At 44.9% G+C, this 13342-nt stretch overlaps 1 protein-coding gene across 3 annotated transcripts in view; it reads left to right on the top strand.

Annotated features, from left to right (window-relative positions):
* The window catches only part of SLC38A3 (solute carrier family 38 member 3), a 162033-nt gene that overhangs the window by 126940 nt on the left and 21751 nt on the right, over positions 1–13342 (top strand). For all 3 annotated transcript variants that reach the window (XM_083726607.1, XM_083726608.1, XM_083726606.1), the window contains 4 exons: positions 828–1057; positions 2802–2877; positions 3421–3536; positions 12423–12496. In XM_083726607.1, the coding sequence (XP_083582733.1) occupies positions 951–1057; positions 2802–2877; positions 3421–3536; positions 12423–12496 (373 nt within the window). In that variant the 5' untranslated portion in view covers positions 828–950. The remainder of the gene's footprint in view (positions 1–827; positions 1058–2801; positions 2878–3420; positions 3537–12422; positions 12497–13342) is intronic.

Raw genomic sequence — 13342 nt, 5'->3', positions numbered from 1 at the left:
CTTATCATGCCGGCCTCTGACGCCTTCCCTGAACAAGGGTGTTTGGGCCGGTGGAAGCAGATGGCCTACAAAGAAAATGCAGTGAAAGGCAGCCCCAGGGAAGGAATGACGTTTCTTGTGGGCAGGAGGTCCTGACACTCTTACCGTGTCAGGGTACATGCAGTGCAGATTGTATTGCAGTGGGGAATTGTGAGAGCAATGTCACACACATACTTGGGCTGTTTGAAGCTCAGGTTTTTGAAGCCTTTCTCTTAGCTCTGTGATTGGTGGAAAGAGCCCAAATGAATGATGTCATGGTTGCGATTAGCATCTCCCAAAGCTGAAGATTATTATCGGGTGTATCTTGAATTTGTTGGTACACTGTGTGCAAAGATAGAAGTAGTGGAATCTCACTGAGATATACCAGCAGGTGGAAGAGTGAGAAGCTAGCCAGGGTTCTGATGCTCCAAAGCTGGGCTATCCTACAAGGTGGCCTACGGAAGCATAAAGGAAGATTTCCCCACTCACATGTTATCTCTCTCACCATCCGCTTGCTACACCCAAACCAGCATCAACAGTACGGAATGCATTCATTTGCTGGTTAGAAAAGAAATTTAAGTGGACAAAATTTGGACAATGGCTGGTTTTTAGGGAGTTCCGTAATTCTCATTAATAATCTTGTGACTGAGACTTTTGCAATCTTACACACATGCCTGCCATCCTTCAATGTATACAGCAATGCCTGATTTTCTTTCCTGTGCTAGACATGTTCAATTCCTCTATGCCAAATCTTTAACAGCATTTTTTCATCGGGTCAAATATCTGATTTGATGGGTGTTTCTTTGCAGACACAGCACTGCTAAGGAGACTGCCGCCCTGTGCAGATTTCGTGTCCACGCTGTATAGCCCACTACTTGTCTGAAAGCTCACTGCCAGGGAAGAAGAGAAGGGGCTCACTTCAGAGGGCGAAGATGAACTCCATGGCTATCCCCATCCAGACGGAGATGGTAGAGCTGGTGCCGAATGGGAAACACTCATCTTTAAATGCCTCCTCCATCCCCTCCGTGGGGAATGACAGGTGAGCCATAGCAACCTTGGTGTATTAGACTTGAGAGTGAGATTGCTGGGCTGAAGATAATAAAATCTTCCTCAATACAAGTCCACTCTCCTTCCCATGAAATTAGAGCTCTTTCAGTGAGTACAAAGCCCTGCCAATGACTCCTGGCCACCATTCAGTAATCAGTCTAGAGTAGAGTAGATGATAATCTGGAGTGCAGGTGAGTGGGTGATGATCGTGTCGCAAGTGTCGCATGAAGGACAGTGATTTTGGACCCTGGTACAGCTGAGACTTTGGGCCTTCCCACAGATCAGTTTATAAATTCATACTTTTTTCTTGCATTTTCTTATGTTTTCTTACGTTGTTCTGTGCTTACTTCAAGGCTACAACTGGATGTGAAATTGTCAAGAAAGCTCCAGTTATTTGTTAAGAGTTTCTGCTGAACTGTTAGCAGTCCAGATCTAGACAAATTTTTAAAAGGAGGGGTAGGGTAGGGAAAAGAAACTTTGCAGCACATAATTCTTCACTAGAGTTTTATTTATCCAATCACATTTGCAGCTGTTTTTGCAGTGTAGATGGGATATTGCAGTACAGCCAATTGGAGAGGGACAAGGGGGCTTAGGACCCTATCGCTCCTGCTTGCTCTCTTGGTGGCTTCTGTGTCACCTCTGTGAGCTGATGGTGCTGTTTTACAGCAGATCCACACTCCTTGGTATCAAGGAGTAGCATTGAGTAATTGTGTCTTGCCACCCTGGTGGTTGGAATGTAGGATGCTGCTACTTTATCTCCAGTGTTATTCAACATACACGCTGGCCCTGCTTTCCAAACGCTCACTAGGTGAAAAATCACTTATCCAAACACAAGGAATTAGTACCCAAACCTTGCTATGCACACTGTGGATTCAGATATCTGAAGAGCCAGAGTTTTCCTATGTCCTTACTTGGTAGGCTGCAGTCATTTTAGGAAGAAACCATAGAGGGAAGGGGAGAGACATTGGACAAATCGTGGATTAGAAATGTTCCCATAGGAAGTAACGGAAATCATCAGCTCGTTGTGCGAAGGCTCACCTAACAAATGATTTCCTGGGAACACATTGTGTTGGGTAAGCAGGACCTGCATGCATAAGGAGATTTGGGGCACAGTGTGATCAGTATGCTGGTGATGCCTGTTAGGTTTTTGTTATGCCACTGTGCAGTGCTTGGAGTCACAAGACTCTGTTTACATTCCAGACTGTTGGAAGTCTCACAGGAGATGGGAGACGGATGTTGATGTTGCTAGTTTCCTGTTTCTTTGTTACATTTGGTTCACTGACTCTCACAGAGAGCAAATATATATTCTTTTCTGTCCTGCGTAGTTAGAAATAAATGTAGCGATGTAGCTCATATTTCCATCTCCTTCTGCTGTTTGGATACTCTGCATAATGAGGGAACATGTCTGAAGCCTCATTAAAGGCTTATGTCGTTAATCACCATCAGAGGAGATTCCGAAGACTCGACCAGAGGAGTAGCTCGGTCAAACGGGGTTCCAACAATGCCTAGCTCTTTTTCTTTGTAACGTATGAATCAGCAGAGGCTATACATTGACCAACTGCAAGGGAAGACTCTTGAAGATTCTAATATCTGCCCAGTTTGGCTAAGCAAGCAGACAATGGGTATATAAGAGGATACTCTGCAGACCACCATCCCATGTGCCCAAGCTCTTAGTAGGGAAACTTTCAAGAGGAGGGTAATCACTTTAACAAGCATTGTCCTTTCCCACCATCCAGATTTGATGACAACCAGCCAGAGATGGAGGAGTTCCTTCCACACGGTGCTGAAAAGAAACAGACTCATTTCACTGATGTAAGTACAGTACAGTTTCACAATACAGAGGCTCAGGTCTCTTAAATTCGTTTGGTTGGGAGCTAAGGTGTCAAAGCAGTGGGGCATGTGAGGCCGGTATTATTCTGCAAATGGGTTAGATAGCAGCCATGCAACTCTATTCCAGAAAGCCATCCACCATCAATTGCTACCTACCAGTATAGGGATCACCAGCCTTTGGGCTAAATCCAACCTCCTCAGAGAGCCATATGGCTCCATAGTCTTCATCATTTAGTTGGGGGGGGGGTAGAATGGAAGGCAAGAGAACTTGCCTGCAGGAAAGATGGAGAGGAAAAACTAGTTGCAGACCTGAATTCTGGGAACTGCACTAAGACATCATTCTAGGGGGAGCAGGATTCCATAGCATCCTTCTCATCATTTCCCCTCCCATACTTAATGTAAGGAGCATATGGGGAGGAATAGGCCAAAGAGGGCTGGGGAAGAGGAGATAAGACAGCAGCCCCAACTCCTTCCCAGCAGACTCTCTTTCTGACTTTCTCTCTGCCTATTTTACTTTCCCTACAGTTTGAAGGAAAGACCTCTTTCGGGATGTCCGTCTTCAACCTCAGCAATGCCATCATGGGCAGCGGGATCCTTGGTCTGGCATATGCCATGGCCAACACTGGGATCCTCCTATTTCTGTAAGTGCCATTTCCAGAAGAGCTATGAATATATGCATACCATCCCCTTATATCTCACTAGTAGCTTGGGCAGTCTGATCTTTTCGTGCTCTAAATGCTGTCCTTTTGGATCATTTTGGATTTAGCATTTAAATTGCTTTATCAAACTGGTATTAGTTTTACTGCTGTGATGTTCCTTCAGTGCTAAGAAGGCCTCCTTTAGATAAAGATTTTGCCAGCCATCCCTTTCCTGTCCTTTTGCCTCCTCCATTCTTCTGCTTGAGCTGGCTCTGCAGAGTGGGGTGGCAGCAGGGAGTCTTTCCTTGCCATGGCTTTGTATTCTTTACCCACCATGTCTCAGGGGATGGTCCAAAAGCACATGAGGCTACCACCTTTCTGAAGCTAAGCAGTTTTGGGTCTGGTCAGTGCCTGGATGAGAGACTTCCAGGGAAACCTGTGTACGCCACTTTGGGATCCATGATGGAAGAAAAGGCAAGATATAAATGTAATAAAATAAATGTGGAGAAGCACTACATATGGATTGCTTCAAGCAGCACTCACATGTGACTCATTAACACTCTGCTTAGCCCTTTCTGCTCCATTTTTGAGACTAAAATTCTATCACATAAACATGACTTTTTAAAAAAAGATATATCACATAGCTTTCTTTCTAAATTGATATTTCGGGGATTTGCATAGTACAAAAGTGTGAAAATCTTGATATTTTGGGAACTGCAAAAAAGAAAAGAAGACATGCCCAGTGTTTCTAGTGCAGCTTAATGGCTTTGCTATAGTTAAACTGAAGAACATTGATTTACATTTTCCTGGAGATGTGGTAGCATGAGGTGGCATGCTTCCCAGCATGATTAGAAACCGCTGTGCTGAGAACTGGGGTACAATTGGATGTTTCCCATCATTGAGGTGGTGAGGGGACAGTCTGAATAGAAAAGTTGAGTGTTCCTCCTCTGTTTGGAGCTAAGGTCATTGGCAAGAGTGGTTTCTGAATCAGAAAACAGCTGGGCTTTGGGATGAAAGAGACAAAGGAGGCTTGTTAGGCTTATACTGTGTGGGTAGTGGCAGGTGGGTTGGGGCAGGTTGGGGCCTCCTGCCTAGGGGCAAACATGACTATAGCCTATTGATGATTTGAGAAGTGCTGAGGCAGTTGAGTTCCACAACGTGGGCTACTGAAATGGTTCCCATGCCCCTTCCTTCCTCCTTCCTCTGGCTTTTAGAACCAGGAGGGACTGAGGCCTGGAGAACCACCCAGAATTCACCTCTTCGGAATGGAGAGCCAAGTGAAGCAGTCCCGTCAGTGGGCTTTTCTCTTTTGCACATCACCTAGAAAGCTGTTGGTGTGAAACAAAGATTTTGTTGGCCGCAGTCATTTTAGGCACATTAACATGCCCTCCAGCGGGAGAAAGGAAGTGCCTGTGAAGTGGAAGGAACAGCAGGCAGAAGTACATAAAAGGCCATTGTAGGTGGCTCACTCAGCCCTCTGTGGCACTGGGCAGCCCTTCTTGTCAGGGTCCCTAGAGAAAAGGGAAGGCCCTTCTCTTGCCAGAAGGCAGCACTTGACAGCACAGCCTAGCTGAGCACTTTTCACTTGAAGTTGGTACATGTAGTATTGCTATCTTGGACTTGAAAATATAATGTTCCAGCTCCTGACCACCCATGGGGCCTCTTGCTAGGTCAACTAAACATTTGAGGGCACTGCAGGTGTTGACTTTCCCCTCATTTGTTACCAATTTCCCTTTGTCCCTTACTCTGTCTCCCCCTTTCTGGGATATGACCACTACTCACAACTATGCAAACAAAGCAGCAGGCAGAGGCAGCTGCCTTCAGCATGGGCTGAGAGGAAACTCACTGTCAGTTTGGTTTATAGGTCTTAAGCTATATCTGGGGCAGGGTGAGGAGGAAGAACCATTCATAGTCAGTAGGAATAGAGAGTGATCAATCTCAATATGCCAATTATCCGGGCATCACCACTCTTGGCAGTCAGCAGGCACAAGCAAGTCATATCTTTGGCCCTGGCACTCTATAATAGAATCCTGGAATCCAATGAAACAGAGGTGATTTTCTCACAGTATTTATTCATTCATTCATCCCTTTTAAAAGTTTATATACAGCCCTTTGACAATAGACCACAGTGCAGTTTACAACATAGATTATAATAAACAATATACATATATTAATACATAATATGCATTCCATACAAAAAATTAAACAGTTAATCATAAGTAATACACAGTAACAAATAATACACAATTGTAAATCATGAATGCATACTAAGTAGGAATGCCAAATTATACACAATAACATCTCAGCAATAAATTCCACAACTCATACAGTCTGTTATCTAATGACAGCCTCCTGAAAAATAAGGGAGAGGTAAATCATCAGCAAGATACTGAAAGTGGGGTAACTGTACAAATGCATATACCATATTTTTCTCTGTATAAGATGCCCCCATGTATGACAACGCCTATTTTTTTTAACCTGAAATTAATAAATCAATATTTCTTGAGTTGTTTAGCTTTTTGGGAGAAGGTTGCTGCCACAATCGCTCACCCGCCCGACCCCCTCTGCATTCACTATCCGTGTACAAGATGACTCCCAATTTTTGCCTAGTTTGTTTTAGCAAAAAACATTAGTCTTATACAGTAATTTTGTCTGTACACAACTAGCTCTTAATTTCCACTCCACAGGAAATGCACACCCTCCTAGCTCTCACCTGGGAGGTTTTCTTTCCCATTCTCCTACCCTGGAAGATCTACATTTCCCTGCCTCTCACTCAGAGTCCTTCTGCCACAGTCTTTGTCCCCTCATGGCACCTCAGAAGGAGAGACACCAAAGGGTAATTTCCTTGTGTCTTATCATTGATGTGACCCCCCCCTCTAGTGTCAGCCCATCCCTGAGCAGTCCACTGACAGCAGCATGCCTGCCTTCTCAGCAGCAGCTCAGCAGCCCTGTCCTGTGTACCAAATTGCCTGCCAATTAGTGCCAAAAGTTGAAGGGTCTTGGAGAGCTGCCTCAGCTATAAAGTGCAAGGAGTGAGATGTCTGAAGCTCACTCTACTTTTCTTTCCTTGATAACCCAGCTGCTGGCACCTCTGTCACTGCTGCCAATATCTTTCCTTGTCGCTGCCCGCGGTGTGCTTGGCTTTATCTCTCCCTGTCCAGAAACACACCCTTGGAGTGGGTGAGGCCCAGATGGCCAGACTCTGCACAGTGGCAACTAATGAATAACACAGACTGTTTCAGTTTGATTCTTTCCTGTGCTGCCAGGTAATAGCAACCGCGGTGGTACTGCTATGCCCAAATTGTGGTGGTGGTTAGTCTTGCCACACCTTTCCACACCTCTGTTCACCCAGAATGTGTTTTACCTGTGCTGCCCATGGACAACCCTCCCCCCCGTCAAACATGATATCTAATGGAGCTTCCCTGTCTAGAAAAAGTATACTTCTGAGTAACAGCTGCTGGGAACAAGCAACATGGCTTGATTCCTTCTTCTCAGATTCCCAGAGACATTTGCATGATGGGCAATATGGAGACAGGTGAAGTGCCCAAGACCACAAAACAAAAGTGAAGTCTGAGCTCCAAACATAGTATCACAACTCAAAACCCTCCCCACAAAAGTTACTGCAAGGTTGACTCAATATGATGCAGCATCATGCTCTTCCAGATTCAGAAAGCCTCGTAAGAATGCTGCAAACATTACATCTCCACACAGTGCAATTTTATATATCAGTGCTGCAAGGTTTGGTGACGGGCACTAACTTGCATATCATTAAAGATGTATTTAAAAAGAATTAGAGAAACTAGTGGGGGATACATTCTATCAACAGCTCTTAGCCATGTAGCTTCCTGGCTATATGAACCTCCATGTTCAGTGGAAGTCTACATCTGATTGCCAGGTGCTGGGGACAATAAACAAGGAAAGGCTTCTGCTTTCATGCCCTGCTTCCACAGACATCTGGCTGGTTAATCTTAGAAACAGGGAGCTAAACAGGATGAACCCTTCCTCTGATTCAGAAGGGCTCTTATTTATGTCCTTAGCTAACCCAGTTACCACTATTCTGCCCAACGCATCATTTTTTAATTTTAATTTTTGCTTCACAACTTCATTTCCTTCCCATGAATCCATCCACCTACCCCGAATAATTTCCCCTTTAGTATATACATTTTAGCCCACGTTGTAATATTTGGTTTCTATTTAAAACAAACAAACAAAAAAATCTCCTTTTTTTTCCTTAAAAAGAAAACAAAGTGGCTTAACCTCAAGCAGCCAGGTCAAGCAGGAAGGCTATAAAACTCTCACAAAAGATGCTCAGACTTGGAATGAGACTTGGTGACTCTCCAGGAGAGTTCCACAACGGTGGAACATTTACAGAAAAAAAATGTCTCCCTACATGCCCTTCTGATCTTAACATTATGGAAAGGCAGTGACCTTGTGAACATGTTTTCCCTGTCATTGCAAAGACCTTCTAATGTCTGCCAGTTTCATTTAATGGCAGTGTTGGCTGGTGCCCATTGGGACTGGTAGGGTGGAAGGCAGGGAGGCCAACAGCAGGGGGAGCCATGGTGTTGTCCCCATCCTCCCTGCTGAATTCTACAAAGGCAACTCTGAGACTAAGGAGGAGGAAGCAGAGAGCCACCCCTTGTACTGGTATAAGGAGGCAGGGTGGTGGCTGGCTGAGGGCAGACTAAGGTTGGTGCTCCATTTACCATAATGAACCTGCGTCCCTTCTTGGTGGCTACAGGAAAGGTCTTATTCATGTTAATTCCCAGCCGTGTCAGTATATGCATCCACATTTTGGCCACAGCCTCCCTCCCCACCCCACCCCACGTTCCGATCTAAACCATCAGTCTGTTCCTAGGTAGATTACTTCAAGGAATGTGCTGAAACAACGGCTTTCCAGCAAGTTTAAAGAACCAATATACCAATATTAAGAACAATGCCTCAGGTAGGGAGAATATGAATGTGGCTATTATTCACAGGAGGCCTCAGAAACAGTGCCATCTTCATTTTTGTCTGGAAGGAGACATCCTGTGCCCTGGCTAAAGAAACTGTGGCTTGACAGGCTGAGGAGAGGCAGACTGGATGCCTCAGCACTGTCCCTGGCTGAACCCTGCTGTATGTAGTCAGGCAACGAAACAGAAACTCTCCACAGGGTAGCTGAGCTCCCCAGGCCTTGGGAAGGCTGCGCAAGCCCAGGCTTTGCCCTTACGGCCAAACAGCTCATACAGGATAGGGAGCTCAGTCTGCCAGCCCTAGGCAGCTTCTGAAGCACAATTTGGTCCTGCCCTTGTGAATACACAAATCAGACTGAGGAGCTTAAAAAAAGAACTTAGTAGAGGGTGGAATGGAAGATCAGCACAGTGCAAAATCCAGTGGTCTGGTGTTGAATGGAGAAGCAGATGCAGAATCCCATGAATCTCAAGATCCATATATAACTAAAAAGGAACGCAGTCTAACCCACATTGCACTGCTCCTGTACAAGTGGAAGGAGGGTTTGTGGAGCCAGTCTTTGGTGCTTTCTATTTTTTTGTTCTTCGTAGATGTGGAGATGCTTGCACATCTATCACAGAACCTTGAACCACAATAGATCCCATATATAAATCTACCCACCCACTCCCTGTGCTCTTAAGATCACCTTAGAGAGCTCTATTCTCACTTTCTCAGGTGAGAGAGGTGGCCTCAAGACAAAGCGTCTTCTTGGTGTTTTATTGTAGAATTCGCTTGCCGAGGAAGTGCCAAAGTGTCCTCACTACTGAGTTTTTGGAAGCTGGTTAGGACCCAGTTTTATAAACTGCTTAGTTCTTGCTGCTTAGTTCTGTTTATAAGAATGCTATGGACTGGGTTGCTGGGCTGTGGCCTATTCCCAGGTTTTATTCCATTTGTCGCAGTTTGTACTGTCTCACTTTATTCGTTAGCCAGCTTTCAGGCAGCAAGGCAGGATTTGAAATGAAATTATTTTCTTTGATTCTGCTTTAGGTGGGGAAAAGTTATCTCTAGGGACACGATGCATTGCTTCTCCATTTTGGTCATGCTGGTGTTCCAGTGTGAACACCTGCCCTGCCAGAGAACTGGGAGGGACACTGCCCGGGAAGCCCAGCATAGCCAAGAAATGGAAGCTGGGACCCATGTTAAGTCAACCTGGATAGCTCGGTTGGTTAGAATGTGGTGCTGATAATGCCAAGGTTGCAGGTTCACAAACTTACACTGGCAGCAAGTGCAAGTAGCATTATGGAAGAACTGGGAGCCTAACGTTCTTAAAGCATATCCAACCATTAATGCTTAAGGTGAGGAAGGCAAGAATCAAAGTTATAGGACTCTAAGAAGCTACTGCTATGGGATAACAACACCTAGCAATATTTTTGCACCCAGGAGCCTCTCTAACCTTGGAGATATATATAGATAGAGACTGTAGACTGAAACCATGATGGATATATGTGCAGAAAGTACAGTGGGCAGAGAGAAAAACACGCAGCTAACCAAAATAAAACAGACAGCTATTCAGTGTGGTTGTGATTCAGACTATGAACTTGGAAACCTTGAAAGGGCAAAAACACACAGTCAACCACAGGCATCACTGCAGATTTTCATCAAGAAGAGCTACTTCAACAGAGAGGGAAATTGTCAGGCATGCGCCCAATCTATTATTACAATTAGTGCTGTTGTTGCTGCTGTTGTTGTTGTTGCTGCTGCTGCTGCTGCTCTTGATGCTGTTAACTGCCCTTCTCTGTAAATCCCAGGGCAGGTAACCTAAAAAAAAAAAGTATTATAGTACAATAAACTAACCCCACCCCAAAATACTACAAAGAGATCACAATAACTGAAGTGACAATGCCTCCTGCCTCTTTCAGAATTTGAATAAAAAAGGTTGTTGCTTCAGATGAGGTAATGCTGGCTTTGGGGCTATATATATTGACACTGGTGTCATTTTCTTCTCTGTCACTCTTTTCAGTGCAATTCAGTGCAGCACTGCTCATGGAATGGGACCTTCCCATCTCTCCCCACCCCACTCTCTGTGTATGCCCTAATCTTGTTCTGGGGGTTCCCCTGGTCCTCCAGAGCAGACTTATGGAGCATGGGAGATCATGAGTAGGGGAGGGGGCGGAAACTCCTGTTGTATAAGCACACCTTGTTCCATGCATGCTACAGTTTAGCTGAATCCCACCCATTCCTTCTCTGCCCCATCACCTCTATGTGTTGTGAGATTGAATTGGGGGGGGGGGGAGTGTCTAACAACAACAACAACCGTTTTATTCTTTGTACCCCACCCATCTAACTGGGTTGCTGCAGCCAATCTGGGCATCTATATACTGTAATCTGAGAAGCAGGATGCTGAAAATTTTAAATACTGAAAAATTAATGTCTATATAACTGGGGATGGCAGAGATTGTTTAACTTGTCCTCATCTGTGCCATAAACAAAGTGCCTAGATGTGATTATTGATTGATTTTGTCAGTCTCATGACCCACCCTTCCTCCAAGGAGCTAAAAGTCCTACACGGCTTGGGATCTAAATGCCTGAAGGAGCCCCTCTTCCTTTAGCATCCTATCCATTCCTTAAGATTTGCTCTTAAGTACCTTTGACAAGAAAGAATTTGATGTTTTTGACGCTCCATGGTAGGCTCCTGTTCTGAGCAGCAAGATTTGCCACTTCCTAATGAATAATAATTTTATTATTTATACCCCGCCCATCTGCTGTCCCTTTTCGTGTGTGTGTGTGTACGTGCCCATGTGTGCATACATGCAACAGTTCTTGCTCTGAATTCTCCTGGCATCCTGCCCAGTACTTGATCCCCTGGACAGGATTGCTCACCTTTTACAAATGAATCGTTACGTAACGGAATGGCATTACAGCCGCAGCTGCTGATTGACAAGAGCCTCTGTGCATCTTCAGGGGAGCCAATGGAGGATAGTTGCCAGCAGGTTAATGCTCTTATGGAGCTGCGCCTTCAGTCTGCTGCCTCTCTCCACCCCCCACTCTGTGAGCTTAGCTTCAGCTAAGGGAGGAAGCAACACAAACTGGATGGCAACCTGTTGTGGGGCTTTTCCATGGGATATTTTTGTGAAACCAATGCATGCTTCTTTCTTTTTTCATTGTGTGCAGCCTAGGCTATGCTTCTGTTGCAGAGATAGGTCACTTTCCAGGCAATGAAAAAAAGAGATGTTTTGTTCCTATGGAAAATACGATTCATTGCAGCTGCAGTTGATATTTCGGACTGTGATGGCACGAGTGTCATGGACACCCACAGCATATTGCTTGGGATGAGATTAACAGCAAGTGGCACAAGTCCCCTGTCCTTAGGACTATTGTCTGTTGATATACTGCTTTCCAGCCCAAAGGCCCCCAAAGCAGCAAGCGGCATGTTAATATAAGAAAGGAAACAATAAAAGGGCAAGATGCAGTAAATCATCACAACAACAATATGCTGGCACTGTGTTGCGAATCTCTGTCTCTCTCTCTCTCTCTCTCTCTATATATATAAACATCTCACATAAATTTGTAAAAGTTTCAAATGTTACAGGGTCCCTTTATATTTGGAGAGGTGGTCGTTCTTCTTCTACCCCATCTCGCCATTTCAAGACAAAGCAAAACATGGCAACATGGATATCCCCTTTCACAAAGCTGTCTTTCCCTTGCCCGCTCCCAAACACACAGGTACCCTCTAATCCATGTGGATGGGATATAGTGCTTTTGGAATTATGGGACTATTACTAAAATGTAGTTGGGATGTGCTTCAGTTATTCTTGCAGAAAGCCCTCAGAAGATAAATCCTCAGGTGCTTCTGGAGCTGTCTAGCATGCGGCAATAGAAGGATTTGAAGTTCCCACTCCAGTCTGCCTTTCTGGATGGACATGCAATTTAGGTGTCACTGCTTTCCTCTTTTTCTTCTAGATTCCTTTTGACTGCTGTAGCTCTGTTGTCCAGCTACTCTATCCACTTGCTGCTCAAATCCTCAGGGATTGTCGGTAAGTACTACAAACCTTCTGTAAAGCCCATAAAGTGGGCTTAAGTTAAGCCCTGTCTCATGCTTGTTATATTTTCCTTTGTGCTGTGGACCATTCCATCTCTGGCCTTCAGTGAATTTCCAGGGTTTGTGAGCGGAAGAGAGATCCCTGCCTGGAACCCTGGAGAACCACTGTCAGCCAGTGTGGGCCATGCTGGGCTCGATGAACCAGTGTCCTGATTCAGTGCAAGGCAGCTTCCTGTGTTTTTGTCCAAAGCGGATGTATTGAGCTGCCAAATAGTGCTCTCCATAAATGCCTTCACTGCCTCTCTGCTCAAGCGATGCCTGAATTCAGAGGGAAGGTTGTCAGCGCCAGAAACCTTCACTGGAATGAAAATCTCTCAAGGCAGAAGGATGATGCAAGCAGAGACGTGGACTTTTCAGACTTCTGCCTGTGCTTTTTAAGATATGTAAATTGCATTTGTTTGATTTGTATGTAAAAATAGAGAAGCTTTCACTCCAGTGCTTTCGTTATGGATGGGCAAGGTTGGGGAGGAGGAAAGTATTAGGGTTTATCGAGCTTTAAAGGACACCAAGCAAATAGGGAAGCAAAATGTTATGAAAAGCATACAGGTTGATCATATACAAGTTGTAGAGGAACAGCTTAAATGCTCTGGTGGTCAGCCATCCCTCTGCTCCCACATGAGATCTCTAGGGAGGCAGCCAGCACCCTCAGTTCCTTGCACAGCAAACTCAGCTTTCATTATGTCTCCTAGTCTTTGTCTTTCCTTGGACAGATACTTTTCCATCTACCTAGCTGGGCAGGTGAATTCAGATAAATCATCAACTCTGACCATCATTTGGGCTT

Source organism: Podarcis gaigeae (genome assembly GCF_964106915.1).
Source record: "Podarcis gaigeae genome assembly, chromosome: 2".
In the NCBI taxonomy this organism is placed as follows: Eukaryota; Metazoa; Chordata; class Lepidosauria; order Squamata; family Lacertidae; genus Podarcis; species Podarcis gaigeae.
Note: the sequence above shows the minus strand (reverse complement) of the source record. Positions and strands in the feature narration are given on the sequence as shown.